A 27,862-nucleotide genomic window follows, 5' to 3' on the forward strand; every position below is an offset into this window, starting at 1 on the left:
CTAATTTATTTTAAATATGTGAAGAATATTCCTCCTTTCTAATTTGCAATATCTGTAGCTGTTAGGATTTAACATTTATTTCATTCGGTACCAGGACTGTTCTTGAAGAGAAATTCTGCCTATAAACAGAAGGGTCTCAAAGTTACACTTAGATTCAAATCTCAAATTTTAAAAGTCACACACACACCCCCCAAAACAAACACACAAACAAACAAAAACACCACCAAAAAAAGTGGATACCATTGCTTTAAATTCACAGAATGTATTAAATGACTCTACAATGTATTTTTTGACAGATACATCAAAAGAAACCTCTTCCCCAGAAATACCATCTACTTCATTCTCCCTTTTGGTAGAAGGAAGTAAGCTATCTATCACAGTATTTATCACCCCATGGAAAATCCTAAGGCATCTCATAGGGCTCAATTTCTGGATCCAGAAGAGCAGATAACACAGCTCTTTAAAAGTTACAGTTAGTAAAGCAGACTTCATGCTAGTCATGAGGTCTGTGGTGACAGGTTGGACTCGATGATCTTTGAGGTCTCTTCCAACCTTTGTGATACTGTGATACATCTACAAATAGTTGCCACTGATTAGTATGCTAAAAGGTTAAAAGGATTAACAGTCCTTAGTGCCTACAGTGACACACAGCACTGATGCTTTCATTTTAAGTTTTCACTTCGTTTATGTTTCTTTTCATCAAACCACTAATAACTTGTTAACAACTTTCTTGGAGCGTGCAGAAAACAACACTACAACAATAACATTACTGCATCTCAATTCTTGTCTGAATGGCACACTGACCCTGCTTGCAGCAGAAAGTTGAACTAGGTTACTTCTTTGGGTTCTTTGCAAATTAAACCATTCTATTAATGTTTTACAGGATTTACTCATTAATTTATCTATGTATTTGTGAAGGAAAATACAGGAAAGCTTTTATTTGTCATTACAATAGCATGTTGTGTTGTGTCTAGAGGGGTGTAAGCAGAATGGAGATTCATGTCCCCCTTTCTGCAGATACCTCAATTGAAAAGGTAGGATATGCAGAGTGAACATACCAAAGATAAACCAATTTCCCTAGTGATTCTTCTCCTGTTACTATTTAGCAAAGCTGGATTATGCCTTGATACACATCAGTTAGTCCTATAAAGAGTAGTTGCTGTGTTTTTAATTTTCACAATAATTGCTAATCACAAGAATTGAAGATACAGCTGTTAATTAACTGTTATCAGAACAGTAGATATAAATAATTTAAGTCCTTAGATTCTTTGGGTCTACGTGGATGTTCAAATATATTTAAGAAAGAAGGAGCAATTGCCTTACCAGAAAATCAACAGGATCATCTGGCCTGATCCTACAGCATTCATTTACCCCTTGCATAAGTGTTGGCATGACATTCTTCATTAAATAGTTACGTAATGGAATGGACTGGGCCTCCAATAACTCTTGTTCTTGTCTTTTCACTTCTTCCAGTTTTTTATTCTACAAAAATTGAACAAAATCATAAGGTTTATAACATCTACCAAAGAGCACTTGACTAAATAATGGTGCCTAAAGAGAAAAAAAAGGCGCTGTTAGAAGCTGCTAATAGAACTTCAAAAACTCGTGGTTTGGCAGGAAGAACTATGAACATCTTATTAAAGCACAGAGCACACAGAGGACAAAGAATCAAATATGATGGAGCCAGAAATAATCTCCTTAGTAAAATAATTTTTTTTCTCTCTTTAGCACCTAAAGGACACTTATTCTGAAGTCTTCCAGTGGTCCTGTTTCTGTAAAATACTTGGCAAAACAGTTGGAACACACCATACCACTTCAAAAATCAGAACTGTTTCAAATGCAGAGGATCTCTTGAAGGTTCTTTAAACTGGAGGGGAAAGAGAATATTTTTAATCAGAAGAGAGCTCTGACTCTTAAGTTTTGTTGGATTTTTTTGTTTGCTTGGTTTGGGTTTGGCTTCTTTGCTTTCTTTTGATTCATGTCAGTTTTAAAAGTGGGTAAGAGTTAACTAAATACACACTGAATTACGTCTGTTTCCACCAGCTAAATTTATTCCTAAATTTTAGTTAAATCAAATACAATCAATACACTCAAAAAGTGTGTGGGGGAATAAAACCACTGAGTTTTTCTTTCTTTCACTTAATAGCGTGCATATTGCAGTCATTTTAGTCAGAGATTACTCAAAAAAAAAATTATCATCCTCTCTTCTCTCATTTTATTCATCAGTAGTCTGAGTCACAGATCACTAGAGCAAGCAGATAATACACTGAAGACTGCTTTTCCATATTCGAGGCATAACACAAAAGATAATGTTCAGATAAAACCGATGTACCAATATCTGAAAAAGATCTTTACCTTATTCGCTCAACCCAGGAATGCTATTGAATAAACCCTGTAAGTAGTCTTTGGTCACTACTCAGAGACAGCAGCTAATCTGCAGTCTCAAGGGCAAATGAATAGCTGCTTAGATTGCCGGAGCACCTACCTCTTTAAAAGCATAAACTTAAGTACACTTTTTATTTAAACATCTACTTTAAGCTACTATAATGGACAGTTTGCTCTCCTGAAAGCTAGATGGCTTTGGATTGCATTTGGCTAAATATGTGTTAAGTACCCTTACTAATGTTTTAGACAAGTTTACAGAGGGTAGGAAATGTTGAATGAAGCTGTAAATAAGCATAGAGATAACAAAACTTATTTACAAGCCAACATCAGAGTAATGTAAATGCTTCTTTAGAAGTGAGTATTATTTCCCCACAGACTATATGGGCATTCAAAGGTAAAAACAGGATTTCTCTGTGAAGTTATCGGTGTGTTTTTAAATAGCTCAAGAAGAAGACAATAGAACTGCCTTCTGGCAAAACAATCTGTCTCTGAGCGTGAACAAGAACATTCTTACAGTACAAGTTTCAGGTTATTTACCGAAAATGTCCTTAGGTGTGGCAAAGTAAATAAGAAAAAAGTATTGTGTATAAATCCTGTGAGATCAGGTAGCCTAAATACCAAATGCTCATTGAAGTATTAGCAAACAGCACCCTTCAGATAGTTACAGGAAGTCCTTACTGAACTGAGGATTCAGCTCTCAAAGGTGTTTCTCTTGCAAGCTCAGAAACCTGTCTGCAATAAAGACCAGAATATTGATCCTTGGTGAGACAAAAAAACTCGTTTGAAAGCTATGACAATTAAGATTTGGCCAGCTGCTCAGAAATGAGCAAAACACAAAAGTCCTAGAAGACTGGTAATGGAAAAATACCACTAATTTTAGCAGATAAATGATAAAATAATAGATCTAAAGCACAGTAACAAAAAGAATAATATCATAAAAATATTTTAAAGACATGCTGATACCAATGTGCCAAAAAAACTCCATCAAAAACACAACCAAAAAAAATCCCCAAACAAACCCCAAACAAACCACAAAACATTTGCTGTATCTGTAATAAAAAAGAGACTATAATATTTAGGTTGGGCCTCAAAATGCATTGTGAAGTTAATCTAACCTAGATCTAAAGTATGATATAGGGAACTGGAGTATTTATTCCACACCTTCTAATTGTATTTGCAGAACAGATTGCTGGAAGCTATCAAAACCATAAATAATAATACTTTACCCCAAATACATATTAACCTACCCACTCTTCCCAGTTTGCCTTTCTTTCAGCTCTTTCCTTAGCTTCATTAAGCTCTTGTTCAGCTTTTTCTTGAGCTTCTTTGGCAATGCGTTCCTCAGCTGCCTTGTGTTCCAATTCCTCCTTTTCTTCATCTGTCAAACCATAATTCCGAGGTTCCCCAATTTCTTTGATGATCTCTTTTACAATAAATCTGTTCTCAGGATCTTCAAGTTTGGCTACATCTTTTAAACAATAGAAGAGATAAGCTTTCAAGGCTTTTGTCAATTATCAATGGACATTAGTAAAGAACTGCAAGACATAGGAATGTATTGTATTCATGTGTCAGTTTTCAAGTATAAGATGTTTTCAAAGGAAAATAAATATATATATATCTTTTTTTTCTACTGAAAATTTTCTACATCTGATTCTTTTTACAGCTAAAATAGTTTGTCTTTTTAAGATCATGTAAGGGAGAAAGTTATTTAAATATGTTTAAAAAACTAATTAAAATGATTTTTACAATTATTCTATCAGTTCCAGCTTTCCTAAATTTTGCAGCTTGAAAATGAAGTTATGCATTATCATTGATGTTATTCTGTCACCAATCTTAGGTCAGCCTATCCAGATGGGTAAAATCAGAAGCTTTTCACGGGTGTCTCCCTCCAAGGTTACACAATAGATTGTTAAAATTTGGCAACAACCTTCAAAGTTTTCAGTTATAGAGATTTACAAATACACAGAGATATTTTAGTGTGTTATGTCTACAAACGAAATCTGTAGTTTCCTCTAGGAGCATAGAGACTGAGCAAGACCTTCTCTTTGATTTCATTCCTTCTCCCTGTTAATTGCTGGAGATTGCTTGCATATTAAACTTGTTTAAAAAAAAAAAAAAAAGGCAAACAACAAGAAGAAGAAACCACCACAGAAAAATGGTGACTATTTTCAGGGCTTCCTGGACTCCGCATGCATTCAGTATGAGCAGGCACCAGGCAGAAAGGATATAGAAATTGTGACTGTTTGAGTGTGCATGGAAGTTACGAAAAGTGGACATTGCAGGTATGCAATGAATACAGAATTCAAGGGCTCCTTCTGTAGTAAGGGACTGGAGATGTACAGGCACATAAATGATTAAGGAGACCAAGTCAAGGAGGGAGAAAAACAAGAACTAGAATACAGAGTCTAGATGACAATCCAGTAGTCATACTTCACAGCTGTCTGTTTTATGAAGTTATTTTGAAAGCCATTGGCAAAGCATGCTTCCTATTTCATTTCAATCAGTAAATTGGACAGAAGATAGCTGTTCAGTACTAACATCAGCATTCCAGGAGGTTAAGTGTTTGTGATTTGGACCTGGAGTCCAAACTCTGCTAATGAATTGTGGAGAAAGCCAACATAATTCTACATGATTTGTTTGTTTGTTTGGTTGGTTTTTACAGTTTCATCTTTCAAAAAGTCAGGAATTGCATTCCTGAACTATTCTAAATTAAAAGAACAATACATTGTCTATGACAAGCACTTCTGCAAATTTAGCTGCACCTAGACACAAAAATTACAGTGCAAACTACCTTTCTAATATTGCTAACAACTCTCTAAGCATTGAATTTGAGGTCTCAAAGTCTGCATTTTTTTTCTTAGCAGAGCAAGATTACAATGAAAATATTACAGCAATCATAATTAACTGCATTTATCCTCAAAAATAAATAGCTTTTAAATAAAAAACTAGGTTAGCACTGACACTATGAGATCTTCAAATAAAATTGCTGTTTTAATTTTAACATGCATTATTGTAGATGAGCTAATAGGCCTGTGTCACTGTCCCCAATCTGCAGATGAGAAAAATAAGACACAAGATAACTGACTTTCAGACTTCATGCAGTGAGTCATTGGAGCAAAGTAGTTTCCAGGAATCTTGAAGCCCACTCCTTTGTAGTAGCATATTTCAGACTCAGAAAAAATAATAAACATAAAAGCTATTCATAAAGCTCTATGCTATCATTTTCTAAAATTGAGGTGGATGAAAGATTTGATTAATTTTGAGTCTATATTTAACAAATGAAGCGCATTTTTCTACCCATTCCATACTAAATTCCTTCAGAATATGGCCAAGAAATCAGGTGGCTCTCTGCTTGAATTTGATGGCATTGAATTCTATAGGTCTGAGAAACCAACTGGATCATCAGCTAGAATGGGCTTAGGGGGTGGTATTTGCAGAACTGAAGATTCCTCACTGAAGTTATATGTGTTATCTATCTTTAACAGTTTCTATACTTGGTGGGTAACAATCAGTGATGTGAATATAGGTAAAGAGACAGTTCTTCAGATAAACAGGATGCAAAGACTGCTCCTGTGAAGGTGAAAGTCAACACTGTAAACTGAATGTGAAAACTGTCTAGAAGTCACTGAATGTCATAGATGTGGTATCTCAATAATGAAAATCAGTAGGCTGGTGAGCTTCCTTATTTGGAATGGACTAGAGTGTAAGAGCTATTATTTGGCATAATTCTTAGCAGAAAACACTGCAATATTCTACTGTATACATTTTATAGGCCCAAACAAAACAAAACAAAACAAAACTGTCTTGGACAGTGCTGCTACTTGCATATGCAGAAATGTATAAGAATATGACCAACTGATGACATCAGTCCTTAATATTCCCCATTTTTTATATTTACTTCCTGCAGCAGACACTATTGCACTTCCTAGCAACACATGTATGGTGTTATTTTCAACATAATCTTTATGACTGACATTAAATAAAAAAAAAAAAATCAATTATGACTGAAGCTGTTCAACAAGTGCCTTCCCATAACTCATCTCAAATGGGCATTCTAAATATCAGCAGCTTGATTTCAATTTCAGGATTGCTGCCTTGTTCTTTCTTTTCATACCCTGTGCCTTTCTCCATTTTTCTTAGGGAAGCTGTCACTCTAATTTTACTGGGTTTGAGTAATCAGATAGTAGTAAGCTTCTCACAATTTCCAAATATCAGAATTTTCTAGATAGGGAAGAGAGATATTTTCTAGATAGGGAAGACAGATAGTTTCTCATATACCATAGAATAAAATAGATTAAGTCTTAGCCTTCCACTTTTAATTTCTAATCCTTTTCTTTCATGCATTATCAATTACAGATCACCCATATATTGTCAGGGCACCTGAGGACAATAATAAAGACAAAATATAAGCACCTATAATATTGAAAGTCCATGAAAATATAATATTGCACCAATCTGGAAAGATGCCAGTACAAAGATCTGTAACCTAAGTTAGAAAATTATTTTGATCATTTAGCCACAAAAAAAAAAAAGAACAATTAAACCCCCTACTCTTAAAACCAGATTAACTGTACAAGAAAAAATCAGAATCCTTATAAGTATACAGGTATTTATGCAGGTGTATAATTAAATGCTTTTTGTACCTGCATTCTGCAATGTTATATATATATACTTAAATATAATATTTTACTCATATTTTATCTAAGAATTTTACTGTTTCATACCAATAAACTGAGGATGTATTTCAAGTTCATCAAAATAGTTGAGAACAGTTGTATCATCTGTGTTTAATTCTCTGAAGAGACTGAGGGACTGCAGATACTGGTCCTGGGTATAATGAGTTCCAGCAACAACTCTCTCTGGCAGATTTATTATTCTGTTTATAGAGAATTCATCAGATGCAGTCAATGAAATAACAAATTCTGCAAGAAACAAGTCATCATCAGCACCCATATATTATTGGTTTTCCTCTTTCTTACCTATTTTGTGTTAATAATAAATTTTAAACCACAATTGAACATAAATAGATGTGAATTATATATATCTTTATACATAATTTAATCAAACGCTTATATTCAAGTTCTCCAGTTACAGCAACCCGATAATACAGAGACATGTCTGTAAAGAAGCTACACATTCCAGATTCACCAAACTATCTTAGACCTATCAGAAAGACTATTCTTGCAACAAACAGGAAAAATATGCTGCTTATTTCAAGAATAAGAACAGCAATGCAGTGCAGTCCAAATTTCTGAGAAACCTATCATAAAAACAATATATCTAGTAAGTAGAGGAGGAAAAACATTTCCTATATTGCAGCCAAAACAACAAGTAACACTGGAAAATTTAATGACTCATCAAAATTCATCACCCTGACTTCTAATCTCACAGATAAAGTTGCATCTAAACCAACAAAATCCAAATAATACATTAAAAACACTATGTTACCACATGCCATAAATTGTCACCTGGTAAACCAAAACACCAAAAATCTTTCAAGGATCCTCTCCTCATTTCAGAAGTCTCATATATGTAGTTTCATTAGGCTGAATCTTGCAGTATTATATTAAACCAACAATAAATTTGTACTTATTAAATACGACTGTAAGGGTTGGTCAGAAGAACACTGTTTCCTCAATATTGCCATCAGAAACTGGGACAGTAATGGACCCTGAAACTTAGGCTAACATCTTAACTTGAGTTTGCAGCAGCCTGCCTGATTGAACAGTTACTGATTCCAAGAATGGATTGTGGTCTCCATGTATACACAGGTGCAAACATAAAAACTGCATGGTACAGAGAGCATGGTACCATTCTACACAGCAGAAAGATTGATCACACCACTGTCTCAGCTCATTCTGCTGGAACAAACCACATAACTGCTGTCCAAAAGAGATGGATATCTATGTGGTGATGAAGAAATTGTGAGCCTTAGGCAAACTTTGCTCATTATAATGTCATTATAATATGCAAACACACCTCCTGGTTGAAAGCTACCTGCCTTGGACACTCCTCTCTGGGCATGCATGGAAGCCTTGCTCAAGAAAGGCAAAGGTTGGCAGAGATAGGATAAAAGAGGGCTTCTTAGCAAGGGAACTTAGGAAGCTTCCCTACCATAGACCATGATGATCAAAGAAGATGACGACTGACAGGGCTCTTCTTGGTCCTGAGACCCTAGGGACATTGTCTTGGATACTGGTGGTGGCTATCAGCCTCTCTTCTCTCTTGGGGTCCAGTGACCATGAAATAATTGAGTTTTCAATACGCAGTCAAGCTAAGAGGGGCAGCAACAAAACCTCTACCCTCTACTCTGGACTTCTGGAGGGCAGACTTCAGGTTACTTCAGGAACTAACTCAGAAGGTACCTTGGGAAACAGCCCTTAAAAACAAAAGGGTCCAGGAGAGCTGGGCCTACTTCAAGAAAGAATTCTTGAAGGCACAGGAACAGGCTGTGCCAATGTGCTGAAAGATGAGCCACTGGGGTAGAAGGCCAGCCTGGTTGGGCAATGAACTTCTGGGTGAATTAAGGGAAAAAAAGAGGGTGTATCATCTTTGGAAGAAAGGTGAGGTAACCCATGAAATGTTTAATGATGTTGCTAGGTCATGCAGGAAAAAAATTAGAGAGGCAAAAGCCCATTTAGAGCTTAGACTGGCCACTGCCGTGAAGGACAACAAAAAATACTTCTAGAAATATATTAATAGCAAGAGGAGGGGCAAGGACAACCTCCACTCCTTGGTGGACACAGAGAGGAACAATATAACAAAAGATGAGGAAAAGACAGAGGTACTTAATACCTTCTTTGCCTCAAATTTTAATAGCAGGCAACAAAGCTGGGGAAGGGTTTGGAGCACAAGCCCTATGAGGAAAGGCTGAGGGAGCTGGGGTTGCTTAGCCTGGGGAACAGGAGGCTCAGGGGAGACCTTATTGCTGTCTACAACTACCTGAAGTGAGGTTGTAGCCAGGTGGGGGTTGGTCTCTTCTCCTGGGCAGCCAGCACCAGGACAAGAGGACACAGTCTCAAGCTGCGCCAGGGGAGGTTTAGACTGGATGTTAGGAAGAAGTTCTTCATAGAAAGAGTGATTGGCTGTTGGAATGCGCTGCCCAGGGAGGTTGTGCAGTCACCATCACTGGAGGTGTTTAGGAAGAGACTGGATGGGGTGCTTGTTGCCATGACTTAGTTGATTAAATAGTGTTGGATGATAGGTTGGACTCGATGATCTTAAAGGTCTTTTCCAACCTGGTTAATTCTACTCCTATTCTATTCTATTCTATTCTATTCTATTCTATTCTATTCTATTCTATTCTATTCTACTTTTCTCTTTATCACCATTTCTACCTATCACATGCCACTTTATGGACAAACAAAGTTTTACTGTTGATTGAAGCAACCCCCCTTTGGCATGTTTGCCTTAGTTTTTTGCACTTCAAGATCATAGCAAATGAACCATCATGCATCCACTGAGTGAACCACAACAATAACTTCGTATAATTTATCACAATATATTCTTATATTTCTGTTCATATAATTATTGAATATTACTGAAACCTGTTAAATTAATAAAGCCAGTGTTATGAATATACTGGTGATTCTGTGATTTGTGTTAAAGGTAGAGAATTCAGAGTGCACTGGGACCGGGGGTCAGGAGCTTGCAAGAGCATGTTTTGAGGACAAAGAGGGAGCTGCATATTTTACAGACTTAAACAGAGACAGTGTGTTTGGCTAATTGGAGACACCAAGGCTGAGGAGAAGCTATATTAAGATAAACACTCAGTTCTATTCAGAACTGGGGATTTGTTTTCTTTAGATAAGAAGCCTGGACAACTGAGCATGTGTGAAAGTGGACAACTTTGAGGATGACTCATTTACTTCATCTTTCGACCCTCAGGAGGACCCTTACCATGCAGAGTGCGCATGAGCAGGGATCTGCCCACCTATTCTAATACTCATTATCATATGCCTGCCTTCTATTTAGCATAAGTTTGTTTATGTAGGTGATGTAACTATATAAGACGAAGAAAACTATTGTAAAGCTGCTGTGGAGGTGAAGTTTGGTACCTTTGCATGCCCAACCAGTTGCTTTGCTTGCTTTTATTGCTTTTTATGGTCTTGTATTGCCAACAAAATTGTGACCAGAAACTTTTACCTGGAGTCATCTATAACACCAGGAAGTAACTTTTCTAACATCAAAGAGAAATTTGCAGAATCAAGTACAGCCACAGCCCCCTTACCAGCTTGCTGTCTACTAGAAAAACCTCAAGAACCCCCCAAAAAACCCCAAGAAAACCTTCCCAAACCAACAAAATCCTTTCTGAATAATTCTGTTTTCTAAAACAAGTGTTCTCCAAGTTGACAAGGTATCTTCTTAAAAGAGATCCCATGCTTGGGGTACTTTAATGGGAGAAAAAGGGGTACTTCTCTGGTTCATCACAATTCATTCACATATGCTCTTTTGAAATGGATGTTGGAATTGGTTTTGTTTAGAAGTAACTGAAATTATTTACTTCAGAAATCAGCAATTCGTAAGTGGTTACAAACTTGGTAGAAGTCTGCTTTTTAAATCAAAACCTTCTCCCCTTCATGTAAGTGTAGGATCTAAGGAAATTTTCAGAAAGTTCTGAATTGTCTTCAGTTCCACTGAAGCCAGTAAATTATCATTTGCTGAATGCTAAGTATTTGAGATATTCAACTTTTATACTATCTAATTTAACACATTATCTAAGGCAAAATATGCTATATGTATTTCTTGACTGCAGTAAAAGCTTGCAAAGAAATCAAGAATAGCAAAACATGAGGATAAAGTAATTTCTCCATGGAAGAAAATCACTCTTTTAATTCCCAACTTAACTACTACATTAAAATTAATTTAGTACCATCTTTCAAGATATCACACTACAGATAAACTTACGGGGTTTTAATATGCCAAGTGCAGGAGCTCATGTTTATTTCATTGCTAGCTGCTGTAATCACAACAAAGGAAGCCACTATTCTTATCATTCAACAGTTGATGACATTTCCACAAGCAGAAAAAAAACAGAATAATAAAACACCCACAAACTGAACCAAAAGAGGGCAGCAGCATTACATAAATTATAGATTTATTTTATGTTAAATGAAATACAAACAGATGGTGTGATATTTTAGACATCTCGTTGGTGGCAGCAGTATTTCAAAGATCCTCTTTATTTAAAAAGAAATCTATCAAACTTACCAGGTATGATTAGTTTATCAAATTTAGGTATTTTGCTTTTAGTTTCTTCTTCATTTTCACTTTCCACTATAACAAAGGCAAGAAATTATTGACATTTTCATTTGAAGCAACAAATATTAGCTAAAAATGTGCCCGGTACAAACACAAATTTGTCTATTGTTGGAAATTAATCTAACCTGGATACCACTTCAGAGAATTCATTAAGTAATTTATGCTCCCAGCCACCACAGAATTCTACCTTGGACTCTAACAGTTGTTTGCCTATGCAGTGTAAATATGAACATGCATATGCAGATTTAAAATGTGTCCATTGTGCTGGTCTGACCCTGGCCTCTCATGCCAAGTACTTTATTCTGCTAAAACCAGAGACAGGGTTTGGAACAGTGAGTGGAAATGTTTCAGACTAATATGGTTAAAATGGTTTCTGACACTAAGTATCTCCTATTCTGCATAGTCATTAAAAGTGCCTGAAGGGCATCAGTTGAGGATGAGGATTTACAGCCCAGCATATTAAGCTAAACAAGACTGGTTTTCATTTTTCCTCAAACCTCATGATGCAATTTACATATGAGGGTAAGTCTTGGTCTTCATGAACAGTGCTTGCTCACAATTTGAAATGTGTGTCATAGAGTTCCTCTGAAGTCATATATATTGCAGCTGATCTAACATACCCATTCTAATATAGTTCATGGAACATGTATTTGTGCACTGGCTGGTTCCTCCCTAGACCAACAGGCTCTGGGCAACCTGATCTAGTTGAGGACATCCATGCTTACTGCAGAGGAGTTGGACTAGATGACCTGTAGAAATCCCTTCCAACCCAGGTGATTCCATGATTCTGTGAACAACTCTCCATATCTGTGCTTTTACTTAGCATTTTGCCAGCAAAGATAATCTGAAAACTACCTTGTGCTTAAGGTGCATTACAATGCTTCCTCCATTTTAAACTTCATGTGAAAGTAACTTTGTTTTGTGTCCTGCGTTGCAGTCAGCACAGTGCCAATACACTTCTTGGCACAGAGAACGATAACAATAATGACAATATTAGCAGCAATAACAACAAAAGCAGCAGTACTTACAGTTAAAAAGATCTTTTGCCTGGTCATAGGTCTCTGGGAACCCATCTAAAACATACCCCTGATTCCTACAAGGCATAGATTTGAGCTTATCCTTTATAAATTGAACAATGTACTGATCATCTAGACGACCTAAGACACAAAGAAGGTTCATAAGTACCTAGTTTATGGAAAAGAGATAACTGGAATTATTTTACTAAAGTTTTGATTAATTTATCAAAGAAATCTATATAGAGACCCTAAAAGAGTTATGTATTTGGATTTACTGCTTGTATATTACGTGTTGTCAACAATCTATGGAATACAAATGTGTACCTATAAAATAAATTTAATTATTGTTTATAAGAATATAAATATTAAGACTTATGTGATACTAAACATGAAATTGGGGGTGGTGGTGGTGGTGTTAAATAATGCAATCAGATTTTAATAAAAATGGCAAAGAGAATTATAGGAAAAAAATTTTCAATGTACAATTAACAGTAAGATAGTCTTGAAAAACAAATGTGAGATAGGTTTTACAAGTTTCTTTTTCAGATTAATAGATTGAGATATGAAATGGTTTATTAACTTGACCTACATTGTTGAACAAATACATGCGAGAGTTTGTCTTGACCTGATTTTTTGTCCTTTTACAAACATTGACTCCAGTTTCCTAAATTATTTTACTTCAGCTCTTACAACTGTTAAACATTTATAAACCATTCAAATAATGAAAGTATGTTACTATTTTAAAATGCATTATTACTAGAGATCTTCAAAACCTGCTTGGACACATTCCTGTGTGACCTGCCCTAAGTTGTCCTGCTTTGCAGCAGGATTGGACTCAGCCTCTGGAGGTCCCTTCCAACCCCTAGTATTCTGCAGACTTTAAAATTCTTTAGAGGCTTCAGCAAATGCTATTTACTTTTTAGAAATGGCCTAAATGATGTATGAAGAACTTTAAACCCCACACAATTTCATAAGACAATGCACTATTTCTTCTACAAAATATGCAACTTTTGTTATATAAGGTATATAATGTAAAACATTGTATTTGATTTTTTAAATAAGGTACATAGAAAAGGTCTGGGCACAATTCTTGAGTTTTTACATTTGCAGTGTTGCACTAGTTAATAAAATCCAGTCTTAGTACTTTATATTTCCTACCTGCATTCTGCTTCATGCTTTCTTTTACTGCAGATAACATCTCCTGTGCTGCTTCTACATCTATGCCCTCCTCCTCTTCATTATTTTCTCCGTTGTCTTCCACATGGTCAGAGTCTGTTTCTTTAGGAGCCACAATTTTCTCCTGAAGACAAGATCAGAAATATGAATTGGCTCAGAAATTCCATCACTTTTTTTTTTTCTTTATACACAGATATAAAAAAAACCCTAAAAATATTAAACTGTTAATTTCACAGTGAAAAAATTGGACAGTGAAATACTGAGCAATGATCAGTCTCTGAAGACAGTTTAATGCATCCCCCAGAGGTGGTTGGTATGTCAAAAGATATTTCTGTTCCAAAAGAATGAATTATAACTAATTTTTAAATTATGCCAAGTATTTAAAAAGCATATAAATTAAAATCATAGCAATATTAGAAAACAGTAACACACCAGATTTGCTATTGTTTCAGAAATCACATCCTTTATCTTAATGTGATGTAGTTTGTAGTGCTTGCAGAGCTCTTCAGCAATGGTAGATTTGCCAATCCCAGGAGGACCATGAATGTAAACTTTAAGAGGCTGGGGGAAAAAAAAATAAATATATAACATCATTCAAACAATATGGATGCTTTAATGTAAATGGAATAATCTTTGTACTGTAACTTATAGGAAATAACAATTATTATTATTAAAAATACGTTTTAGTTTAATTAATTTATTTATTTCTCACTGAATAACCCCTACATCATCTATTGGCTTTGAATAACAAAGTTGTTTAATGTGCAACCTTACCATTGGAGAAAAAGCGCACTTCTGTTTAGTAGACTCACAGATCAACTTACAGTGGCACTATTAGTTTTTGAATGATCCAAGACACAAAACAGAACCCCATAAATAGGATGCAGTGAACTTTGGAGTGAGGAGGCAGACACACTCCACGACACATATGCAATAGCTCTATTTTCGTGAGCTGAGGTAGAGCTGTTGTCATCACAATGGTTATTAATCTTGAAAATTTCAGATCCATCTCAATCTTAAATTATGATCAGCTTCACATTTCTCCTATCTAGCCCCTGGATGGGTAAGTGTAATTAAGAACTCAGTATACACTACCAAATATATTATTCAACAAACTCAGAATCTTACATCATTAACTGCCTATTTTAATTCATTAAATCTGACAGGACAAATTACAAATTTAATAGAATAGTGACAGGGTTGGAGACCTAGCTAGCCTGCCCTCTTCTTGCCATTTTGTACTGAATATTTTTAATTACGTGCACACATACTCAGATGCAGTATTTAAACCCAAACACAGGTATTATAATTTCTTCAGAAATATTCAGGGACTTTTAATGAGCAACCTTGAATGCTAGTACTTGTGTTTTGTTTCATACCTCCTGAACTCTTGTTCAGAGTCGGAAGAAGATTTAGACGCATTGAACAGCTTTATCATACCTTCCCTATACATTTGAATGCAGAAGTTCTAAATATTAAGCTAATGTAGGAATCAGCAAAGTTGCTCAATGTACTATACAGCAGAGTAAAATGAAAGCTACATTGCAATTGAATATCATGGTTCACTAAAACAATGAAGGACACAAAATACTTGTTTAACCACTGACTATTATAAAAAGCTAAAATAATAGATAAATGTATGTTATTCTTGAGACAAAATATACCAAGAATCCCATATATTGCATACAGAAATGAGTTTCAGAACAGCAACTTCTCCATCAAGAAGCTTATTTGCATTTAGAGAGTTTTAGGCATAAAAGAATGAAAACATAATAATTATAGTTGTTTGGATGCACCCTTGTGTGGCCTAACCTAGGCTATTCTGCCTAAGCAAGGAGTTGGACTTCATGATCCTCAGAGGTCCTTTCTATCTCTGACCATTCCATGATTCTGTGATTATTGTTTTAATTACTATTCCTTCTATTTTAATTTCTTCCATTAATTTGCAGGTTTGTTTGTTTTGCATTTATATCATTCTTCTATGTATTTTCACCTAAAGGAGGTAGAGCTTGGGTTTATGTAACCACCTCTATTGGGGAAAAAAGAGACATTCTGAAAATTGTGTAGACCCAACGTTACCAGTAATCCTCGACTTTGCTTGTATTCCTTGATGATTTGTTCAATGTTCTCCACCAGTCCTGCCTGAGCAACCCACCTAATGTTGAAAGTCTCATTCAGAAACATAGATTCCATTCGCAGGTTCACAAGCAGCATATCCAAATGCATTTGCTGAGGGAGCAAAGAAACATTTATTTAGAAACTTAAGCTACACATTAGAAAATGCTGCCTTAAACTAGAGACAAGAGTGGAGGACTGAGAACAGAAAGACTTACAGTATAGAGAGAGGTTTTGTGCACAAAGCAAACCAAACTACTTAAACTTTGAAAAAAACACACCAAAATGTCTATTTGTATTTCATGAAACATTAATCATTCTGTACAATACAAAAGTTTCATATAATGGCAGGAAATAACCTCTTTCATAAATCATCAAGTACCCTTTTAAAACTACCATGGCTGTAATTTGTTTAGTTCTCCTATGAAGAGTTTATTACAGATAAATAGATTAATAAACCATAATTCATGCATGCTGCCATTTTCAGTCTTAACAACACCTCACTATTATTTTTGTTTATTTTTATGATTTTGTATATGTTTTGTTAGAGTGCTCCAGTATGCTTGGTGCAGCACAAACATCAATGCTCTACTGATCTTCTAAATCTGTTCTGTGATGGTTAAATTTTAGTTTATCTGTTTTCTAAATTTAAACTCACCATCTATTTTTATGCCTGTTTTGGGGATAAATTTTTCTGATGAAATAAAAAATAAGTTGGCTATCTTGTAATATTATACATAGTTTACATTCTTTCCTTCAAGTAATATAAGGGAAAAAAATACTAACTGTTAACTCTTTGCTCAGAAATGCATTTTCTTTTGGAATATTCTCAATTTTTCCTGGTCCAACATTTTTACTGACACACTATCAAGAAAAGAAAAAGAAAATCAGATTATTAAAAATAATTGCTCAGGATTTCGGTGGATAAAATATATGCTGTAAATTTTATGTTACATGATACCTGGAAAGTCAGTATACAGATCAAAGAAAACATCAATATATTAATATTAGTATTAAGAACCTCTTTGTTATATATCACTTTGTCTTGCAATAAAAAAAAAAATCAAAACAACAATTAAGCAACTCAAAATGATAGAAAAGTGTTCTAAATCTCCTAAATCTATGTATGACTTCCTACTGCTTAAGAAATATTTGGAGACAGATTTTATTTCTCAGTATTTCAGGTTCTTGAAGTACTTTTCTTTAACAATCAGGAAGGGTTTTCAGATCAGTGCCACCAATAACTCTTCATATTACCATTTCCATTTCAGAAATTGTTAGTTACGCCTACAGCCCTTTAAAACAGATTTAAAATCCCACTAAATCCCATAAGATCATAAAAATTCATATAGTCTATCAGATGAAATCCATATATATTCCAGCATTCTGTTTCCAATAATGAGAATTAGTGGACATCCACTTGAAAATAAGAATGGGAAAAGCACATTTGATACTCCTTTCAGATACTCTTTTCATCTTCAGAGACTTCCTAAATGAGAAATTGCTGCTGTATATTTAATGAACTCTCCAGGTATTTCCTTCCCACCCCTGTATCTTTCCAGTCTTCTCCTGGGGCTGGTACAGATCCCCGCGAAAACAGCGCTTTGCAGTTCTCTCAGCAATGCTCTCTTCACTGACACTATTCTAAGAACTGTCCCATTACTCCTGTCTTCTATTTCCCATTTCTAATCACATACACACAAAAATAACCAACACTTTTCATAGGCTGATTACCTGCTTCTCAGCAGTTTTTGGTGAAGTACATATGTCTTTGGGAAATTTAGGCAGACTATATCAGGTTGTTGAGCTTTATCCACATTTGCTGGTCGTGTTAAAGAACTTAAGGAGATTTCCAAAGTATTTGAAAGTACTTTTTTTTTTTTAATATTTCTTAGGAAAGTACTTTAGAAAAGTCACATTGACTGTTCCTGAATCCATCATATGTACCTGGGTGTCCTTTAATGCCTTTAATTTATTTAATGTCTAATGATGTACATGGTTATTATCCAATAGTAGTAGTCATATTGGCCTATAATTCCCAAAACATTTCAGGAACCACTTTTTGCATTGGCAACACATTTATTACTCTCCAGTCTTCAAGTGCCAGGACTGTAGTCAACAGCAGGTTATATGCATAAATTCACAATTCAGAGTTATTTCATCCTTGAGCTATTTCAGACCTCAGAACCACCATGAGACTGTGGTGGTTTCTTAGTGTTCATTTTGTCAGTTCATTCTATTATGTTTTCTACAGTTTTATATGGATCCTCTAATAAATTATCCATCATGAGATCCTGAGGCATTAAGGTCCTTCCAAATTCTTAACCATGCCCATTAATACAAAGCATCTCTGTTATAGCCCTATCTTCTCTATGTGCTCCTTTGATATCATAGTCATCAATTTGCTTTGCAGACTTTGTGACACACTTTTTGCTCCTAAAGTGATTGAAAAAAAAGATACTCATTTTGAGTCTTTCCTTCTGTTTTTGCTCTTACCCTGCCACACTTCCTGATGTTTTCTATTCTATTTCCTTCATCTGGATATAATCACAACTTTTGGAAGTCTGACATCTTTTTTCTTCAACATACATCTTAACTATGATAGTTTTAATTTTCACTTTCCCAAACTTTTCTTGTAAGTAGCATGCGATAACCTTCTTAAATGGCTAAAAATGTAAATTTCAATAGCCTCTACCTTTCTCTAAGGAGTTCATATTTTTAACATCTTGTACGTTAATTTTTATATAACATAATGCTCTTTCCTATGGGTGACCATAGCTGCAAAAGTAATTTTGACCTTTGCTGCTTCTGTAGGAATAGAAATCACTTACATAGAATGGCTCTTCAACTACTAACTTTTCAGTGAGACCCTGCATATTTACCTGAACCAAAACAAAGGTTGAATCTTCTTGCGAGTTCCCTAACACATTGTTCCATGAAATACTCTTTTACACAGCCAAAAACACTGAGTTTTGCATAACACTTGCTCAATCCACATGAGCAAGTCTCCTATGATCTTGTATTAGCTGACTCACTATCAGTGTGTAGTTCAACAGTGTCATCAAGACTGTTTGTAGATTTAATTTCAAATTGTTTGGACAAACAAGTCATTTTCCTACAAAATGAAGCAAAAACAATCTTCAAGACTTTGATTATCTAATCACATTACTGTCAAGCTTATAACAATTCCTCAGAACTTCCTTATATTTAAATTTACATTAATGATAAATACTGCAAAATTTGGTGCTGCAAAAGCAAGTCTAATTACTGTATTTTGTTCTAAGGACAGAAGCAGATTTCAAAATAAATTTCTGTGTCAATTACTACACAACATCATTTAGGAATATTTACAAACTCCTACTTCTGTAAAATGTGTAGCTTTTAAAACCTTAAATACATTGGAGAAAAAAAGAATCAAATCTCTTACCTTAATCAATTCTTGAAGGGTGTGCATAGATGCATCTACTGCAAGTATATAGTGAGACTTTGGCCTGTGGTCTGCTATATTTTGTAACACCCTGAAACAGCAAGTACAGTCAGGGTCAGTAGACAGAGAAGCATACTGGCCTTTCATTGTTAAATACATTTCAGAATCAGCACAAGAGTTTGTAAAAACCTTGCAGGACTCCTGAGAGCACCAACATTTTCATATATATTTTCCTTAATAAAGAAGCACAGCTAGATACTTCATTTCTAAAATAGTTCAAACAAAACAGAAATCTACATCTGACCCAATAAGAAGGGACAACATTGCTCTTAAGACCATCACCCCAATTTAAAAGCCTCAGTACTCTCCAATATGTTTGGATTTGTAATCTAGCTATGTATCAGTCACTGTCAAGTGGAAACTTTTTTACTTACGCTGCTAAATCAACAACATGAATGGTTGGAATAAAATTGTTTCCATCTCCAAAAACAGGTATTGCAGGAGTCTCACTAAGCCAACCTGTCTGAAAATACAAATGGAGAATGAAGTCAGGAAAAAAAAGGTTCGTTTTAAGTAGCATATTTATATATTCAGGATTTAAAGTTGAGTTTCTTGAATGATTAATGAAATTGCAGTAAAGAAAACAAGTCTTGAGAAACACTGACTGGCAGCCTACCAAATACAAAAATTTTAATTTTTGTAGAAGAATATTCTTTGATCTTGACAAATGTTATTTTATATTCCAAATCAAAGAAATGCTTGGAAAGAAGAGGACATAATGTGGAGAAGAAAGACATTTTTCCTGATTTCATTGATATGACAGCCATGTTCTCACTGTGAAGTACACATCAAGATACAGTTCAAAAAATATGAAAAACATAACAAATGTATAGAGTTTAAAAAATGAAAAACATTTCTCCTGTAGCTAAAGTATTACAAAACAATCAATCACTTGTTTTTTTCACTGAAGCTCATAATTCCAAGGCTACTAAAAAATATTCCAGTGGTTGGGACCCTAGAAATCAAAGGAACCTTCAAAAATAGTTGGATGTCTACCTTAAAAAAGTAGTGCAAGACTCCTTCCCCAGCTCCATATTGATGTCCTGAGGCAACAACGTAAGTTGAGAATTTATGCTTGTTCTGTGAAGTAAAGTCAACAAGAAAGTTTTTTATAAATGTATGGCACTGCAAATAGGATACTGATTTACCCTAAAACCTGAGTACTTATGTAATCAATATACAAAGTGTGCAAATTATATCACTCAAAATTTGCAGCTAGAACTGTCATTGCATATCCTGTAGTTTTCTAAGTCATATTGTTAATATTTCCTTCCCAAAAAAGTTTTGCTCAATCATAATTAAAGGAACTTAAGTGAACAGAATAAATATTGTTTCTACTTTCCATTTCCAAGGGAAAAAAAACAACCAAACATTCATTGAAACTATTTTTTTAAAATTGCATTGTATCTGCATTTTACTGGCTACAGAAGTGGCAAATGCAGGATTAATGATTTTATAATTGTTTTACCTTCATTCTGATATACAATTAAAAAAAAAAATCTGTCAACCATCCACATATTTTTCCTAACTACATATCATAATCAACCCATGTATTTTTGTGTTGACTATTATTGCATGATGTCAGAAATTTGTCTGTCCTGGCCACCTCTTTATGTATAATGTTATGGCTTGGATCAGTGTTGAGGATGGTCATACTGAAAAAAAGTACAACATTATTTTAAGAAGAAAAGCTTCCATGAAAAATTGTAAATTTAGAACCAGCCACTACGAAATTTTTAAGGTGAAACAAAATTATCAAATAATCCTCATGTTGTAAAGACACTGGACATTATATATCTATTTAACACTCTGTAAAAGAACCTACTTTTACCAGCAGAGGAAATAAATGGGATCTACTTTTGTGAAAAAATGCCAATTTTGTTATCACCCTTACAACATTTCAGGAATGTAGAACTAAGAATAGTTAGTCAATCTTTCATTATATAAGCAAAGCATCCTATAAAGGGATGAAAAGTTGTAACATCAGTGTATTGTATCTGTGAATGTGTTTTTATCTATTTACTTACAAAATAAAACTTTGTACTAAAAACTATCTTAACTCAGTGGAATGCAGCGGCTTGCTAACAACTCTGAGAAACATTAAAACTGAATGACATTATATGGTAGCATAAGAACTCCCACATTTAGTTTGCTCAGGTACTATTGTGATAGAAGCTGTTTTTACCCTAAGAGCAGCAGCTCCTGGGATTCCTCTGGACAGGCTGCAAGCCTGCCCCAGGAAAAGACATGCTGTATTTTGTGTCTCACAGCAGGAAAAATCTGCCTCTTGTGAAAACACAGGAGGTGCTATTTCTCATCTCCATTAAAAAGTATGTAACACATAGGATTTTCTTCCGTTTACCTTCCAGTAGTTTCTGGAGTAGCCATTTGTGGAAACAAAACAGAATTTGTCACCGAAGTACAAACTCCTGACACAGGTTCAAGTGCTCTAAAATTATCTATTTAGTGTCACAACTCACATATATGAGAAGGTAGTACCTGAGATGACTTGAATATACTTGATTTTAAAAGTAAGATCATTGTTGGGCAAGCTTCAGTTACAGCATTTTAGTCAAGGGTAAAGATCTTCACAGTCCTGTGTAATATTCATTAAAGCCACTAGATGTCACATTCTAGCTATTACAATTAGTTGTATGCGTCACTGGAATTAAGTTTGTTTTATTATAATGAATTGCTTGAAGTGGGAATCAGGTCTAAATGAATGCTTTCAGGAACTGTGATGCCACTAAGAACAGAGCTGCGAGATGAAAAGCTCCTCTGTCTGTCATAGGCAGATGTTGCTCCAAAGATTCTGAATTTGGCAGGACCCCAGAGTCAGGAACGTCGCTCCGAGAAAAGCTACACAGCCTGAATGCCCTTCCACAAAGGTAAAGGTGAAAAATCGCTAGTGGTAGAAAGCAAAAATTTCTAGCTCACAACCCTTACTGAATTTAAAGTAAAATATAGGTGGGAGTTACACTAACTCAAAGAGATGGAATCTTGCATTAAGCAACAACACTGGAGGTGTTTAGGAAGCGACTGGATGAGGCACTTGGTGCCATGATTAGATAGTGTTGGATGATAGGTTGGACTTGATGATCTCAAAGGTCTTTTCCAACCTGGTTCAGTTCTGTTCTATTCTATTCTATTCTATTCTATTCTATTCTATTCTATTCTATTCTATTCTATTCTATTCTATTCTATTCTCCATTAAATTGCACTCTAAACAGATATGAAGGCTAAGAAGCCCATCTATTCCTAGGTGCAAAATTTCTTTAGATGACTGATATGGGCGCTGAATCCTAGGATCTCCTGAGGAGCTCTTTGCACAGGAAGGCCATGGACCCGATGGAGCTGCTCCAGAGGAGTGCCATGAAAATGATCAGGGGGTTGAAGCACTTCTGCTATGAAGACAAACTGGGGTTTTTCAGCCTGGAGAAAAGAAGGCTTCCAGTAGCTGAAGGGTACTGAAGGATGGGGAGAGACTGTTTACTAAAGCCTGTAGTGATAGGATGAGGGGCAGTGGCTTCAAACTAGAGAAGTGTAGATTTAGATTGGACTTTAAGAAGAAGTTCTTTACCATGAGGGTACTGGAACAGGTTGCCCTGGGAGGTGGTTGGAGCCCCATCCCTGGAGATATTCAAGGTGAAGCTCAACAGGGCTCTGGGTTGCTTGATCTAGTTGAGGAAGCCCCTGCTTACTGCAGAGGGAGTTGGACTAGATGACCTTTGGAAATCCCTTCCAACCCAGATCATTCTGTGTTTCTGTGTGAAGTGGTAACGCTGTCATTTCTTTCACAGATGGCACATTCCCCAGATGTTACTGAATTTAGAAATGAGTAAGAATAGTAATATAGAAGTCTCCAGCCATCACAGGAAGCAAATGTTGGAAAGAACAGATGCTTTGGAGTCTTCCTGCTCCAAAGTGCTGACAGAAAGTAAACCAGGGCAATGATACCCACTGAAGCTCCTCCTGGACTTGTGGAGGAAAAGAGCTCCATTTGAAATGCAAGTTGTTCTAAATATTGTTCCACTGTCTTTGCAACAGACATTCAGTCTGGAAAACATATGGAAGTTAATTGGGTTAATACCTTTGTTATGTAGTGACTCAGTGCTTTGGAACAGCCTGAAAAAATGAGTCAATAGTTAACCTGGGTGTTACTGGTGGTAGAAGTTATTGCAAGGTTTGGTGGACACTCTTTACAATCTTTGTGTTTCTGACACCACAAGTATGAAAGTTATTTCACAGTCTTTTAACTCCATGTTAGCAGAGTACAAGAACAACTTGATCTTTCAAGCTGTAAACCAAGTTTTACTGACATTCTGTATTATTAAACTATTGTTAGACTAGAGTATAATGACTAGTGCTATTTCCTCAATGAGTCCAGGAAAAAAAAAAAAAAAAGAAAGAAAGGCTGAAGGAAGTGATTTTAAAACACATATAAAGTGATAATGTATATTCTAGTTACTCTCAGTCAGCTCTATGGCCACAATTTTGAAGTGACATGTAGGTTGGAATAAAAGTCAACAAGCACTCTGCTCCAAGTGCACAAACTATCCAGGAATGTGGTAGGTGTGGCCAAAGCATCTTTTAAGTATTTAAAGGAGATATAATACTAACATGACTTGCTAATATTTAAAGATGCTGCTTTCTTTAAAACTATACTAATATCCCTTTCCTTTACATTCTTTTATCCTCAAGTCTTTCCTCACACAGGGCCCGGCTTTAATACTTTCTAATACAAACAATGAAACTTTCTAATACAAACAATGAATTTTTGGTGAGTTAAGAATGTTTTACTAGCCATCTAAAGAAAAATTATAGACCTTGGGATCTGCATTATATAGACACATAAGTTTTGAAAGACATTGTCTCTAAGTTCCATTACTATGAAAATGCTCTAAGTAAAAAGACAAATCAAGCTATTTCTACAAAAAAGTTCTTTACATACAGTTTTCCCAAGTTTGAGAACAAGTTTTTCAGCATTTATGTGATCCATAAAGTTAGGATGAGATTTTCTTTTGTGATAATCTTCATCAGTAAAAGGAATCTCAGGATCTTCCTGTGAAGGAAAAAAATGTGACTGCTATACATGTATTAGAACGATTTAAAAAGAAGTAAATAGTTAAAGTAAGTTCTTTAAAATATTTTAAAAATTGTTTTAATTTGATATTCTCAAAATTTCTGAATATGATACTTGAGGTTCAATATTTTGAAAATGTCAATAATTAAATTTCAATATTTTTTTAAAAATGTATTTGTAAAGCATGAATTGTTATATATAGCATTACATAAGCTTGAGAAACTCTATCTGTAACACTAAATTTGAGAATTCCAATAGCATACTGCAAAGTTTTTTCCCTGATGATACTGAACATATGTAGATATAAATATGTACCTATTTATCTGTCTATACACTGATTCAAATACGTATTTCATTAAATATGTAGCAACTAACAGGATTTTGTTATGACTGAAGGCCAGTGCATACTGCATTTACTATAGGTCTTACCTCTTGTCCAAGCAGTCCCTAATATCTGCCTGCCTTATTGTAGCCCAGTGCCTAAACTGATCTGTCCAGTGGTTCAGGGTAAAAGGATCATGAGAAAAAACACATTTGCTGACACTAACTTTATTAGGTATTGCTGAAGTACATGCTGACATACTTTGTTTAATCTAATTTAATGAATACTTTCCATTAAATGGAAACACTGTTAAAACAAAACAAAACAAAACAAAAATTGTATTACTTACAGGGTCAGGCGGTTTGCTCTTTGCCCAGCTCATTATTGTTGAAATGAGGATGAATAACTTTGGCGTTGCAAAATGCTCTATTTCCATATGTAAGGCTGTTAAATTAAAGCATAGGACTTAATCTAGTATTACTCAAACTGTATTCTTCCTTTTATATAAAGGTCCTGTATAGTCATTTTTACCATAATGTTCTGTGTGATATGCATTTTTAAGCAAATATGCTTTATATAAATTAACATAAAATAAATATTATAAACCAATAAATTAAACAAATAGACAAATCATGTTAATAAAGAATCAAATTATTTGGAATTAACATAATCTTCATAGAGGTACACATCATGGGGGGAGAGGGGAAAGAAACAATCTATCCTTAGAAATTACTCATCTTTACCACTGACATATGAAAAGAAAATGGAAGTGTTTTTTTTTTTCAAGATGGAAACAGAAAACCTACAGATCTCCAGTAAAAGTTCCTTATTTTAATTTAGAGCAAAATAATTCCCTGTGGGTTATGTAACTTCTGATGTTATTCAAGTATTTATTCGGTAAACGTGAAACCATAATTTAGTTTAACTTTCATACAAAAAACAATATTGCACTGTCACTATAAAAAGAGTTCAGATGCTTATTAGAATTTGGATGCAACAGCCAGGAGAAAGTTTCAGAACAACTGTAAGCAGTATTTGTATTTGTTAATTATATAAAATATGAAACATTATTTGAGTATCGCAGGAGCAAATTTTGATTCCACCTCCCAGTGCAAATAGGTAAGATGATGGTTGATAGTCATTTAGGGAAAGCCTGCCTACACAAATACGTTATTTGAAGTGTTGGACTGTTCTCTGACACCTTCTCTACCTCATAAATGCATAAGTACATTCCATGGTTCCTTGCTGACTTTTTTGAACATGCAACAGCAAACTATAAATCCCAAATAATGTTGTTCAGCATTTATGGTAAATTTTGTATAGCAGCCAATTTTCTGTTGAGCTGATAGCTATACTAACCAGAAGCAGCCCACGTTGCTTCTTCAATCTGATTTGCATCCTCAGTGATGTTGTATAATACAATCTCACACTCAAGAAGGTGACTTAAGAGCTCTTCTCGTGAAGAGTTCTGGGGATAAAAAATAGTTAGAATCTGTTGTTTTAAAAAAGAGAGAGAAAATATCCAAAATTTGTTTTCAAGTTTACCCCACTGATAGAATGTAATTTCCTAACACTATGTTAGAATAATTCATAAGATGGATATCAGACTTTATGTGTCAGATACAAGCAAGGTGACATAATGTAAATTACATGCTGAAACTTCTCATTTACAGTACGTATTAATATAGTTCAAATGGTTATACAATTTGTAGTGGTATTTCAGGATTCATACTTTCAGTGCAGTGACTTTTATAGTTATTTTAAACAATGATCAGTTAGTAGAATGCAGAAGGCATTTTAAAATGTCCATTTCCTTGCAAAATTGCACCCTGTAATTTTTGTTAAATGCAGTGTCTGCATCACTTGGGCAAGTCTAACAAAGACCTGGGTCAGAGCAGTGATTAATATTAAACACTGACAAATACAATTTTCTGAATGAAAAATTCAGATGCATAGACATTTAATTCAATATTTTTAAATGTTTGAAGAGATTCTGGATAATCAATTTTAGACAAAGGAAATTAAGTTTCAAAAAAACTAAAACAAGCTGTAGGCAATCCCTTTCTTAAAAGTGAGCCTCTTTTAATTAAGTAAACTCTGGGCATATCTTTATACAAAGCTGTAGGTAACAGAATCACAGAATTGTCAGGGTTGGAAGGGACCTCAAGGATCATCTAGTTCCAACCCTCTTGCCATGAGCAGGGTCACTTTCCACTAGATGAGGTTACCCAGAGCCACATCCATCCTGGCCTTAAAAACAAATAGTTGATAGTGAAAGCAGCGATTTCAGTGAACAGCTAAGATTTTAAGCTTGATTTCAAGCAGGTGTACCTTGACAACACTGATAAAAGACAGAAAAGAGATACTTGAGGGAAAAAAGTAAAGACCATTGACCTAGATGATGTCCTGTAACTATATTAAAATTATTTCCAGTCTGAGTTCCTTCCTTTTACTATTTGCCATATTAGACTTAGAAGGGAGGGAGTGTGCAGGAAGCAGAAGTAATACAATATATGAATACATCTTACAGCTGCAACAAAACACCATTTTATTAATGCAGGTGATTTTACACAGCATGTAATAATTTTAGTATTGCTTAATGGCTATCTGAAATAAGACCCTTACTTACTGCATATGTTTCCTCTGCAAAACTTGGTTTAGCACTCTGTGGTTTAGAAAGGGTACCCACTATTTGGTAGACTCCCTCCTTTGGCCCACTAGAAACTTCAGCAGATGAATTATTTTCATTTTCCTCCTCCTCATTATCCTCCTCCTCTTCTCCAGTGCTTTCAAGCGATGCCCCAACAACACATCGGGATAAATACTGCAACATACAAGACACACACTGGTATGCAAATATATTGAACCCTCCACAGCTTCTCATGATCCGGGGAAGACGCCAGCACTGTCTGACTAGCCGTGATCCTGTTTTAAGTAATACAGCTCAGAACACAGTTTTCCATTGAACAGAAAAAGTTAGGGAGTCCCCAGCCTCAGATGTAATACTTTGTCTCACT

At 35.0% G+C, this 27,862-nt stretch overlaps 1 protein-coding gene across 1 annotated transcript; it reads right to left on the minus strand.

Annotated features, from left to right (window-relative positions):
* Positions 1-37: 37 nt before the first annotated feature.
* On the minus strand, positions 38-27,808 carry AK7 (adenylate kinase 7). The gene is given in 18 exon segments (XM_009907885.2): positions 38-119; positions 1,324-1,482; positions 3,633-3,853; positions 7,110-7,307; positions 11,596-11,661; positions 12,675-12,803; positions 13,821-13,962; positions 14,271-14,399; positions 15,918-16,067; positions 16,740-16,817; positions 19,381-19,471; positions 19,815-19,903; positions 20,437-20,520; positions 24,392-24,502; positions 25,195-25,289; positions 26,205-26,313; positions 27,475-27,703; positions 27,705-27,808. Coding segments are annotated over 18 exon segments (2,223 nt in total). The 3' UTR covers positions 38-80.
* Between the last annotated feature and the right edge of the window lie 54 nt (positions 27,809-27,862).

This window comes from Dryobates pubescens, chromosome 5, assembly GCF_014839835.1.
Source record: "Dryobates pubescens isolate bDryPub1 chromosome 5, bDryPub1.pri, whole genome shotgun sequence".
Lineage (NCBI taxonomy): Eukaryota > Metazoa > Chordata > Aves > Piciformes > Picidae > Dryobates > Dryobates pubescens.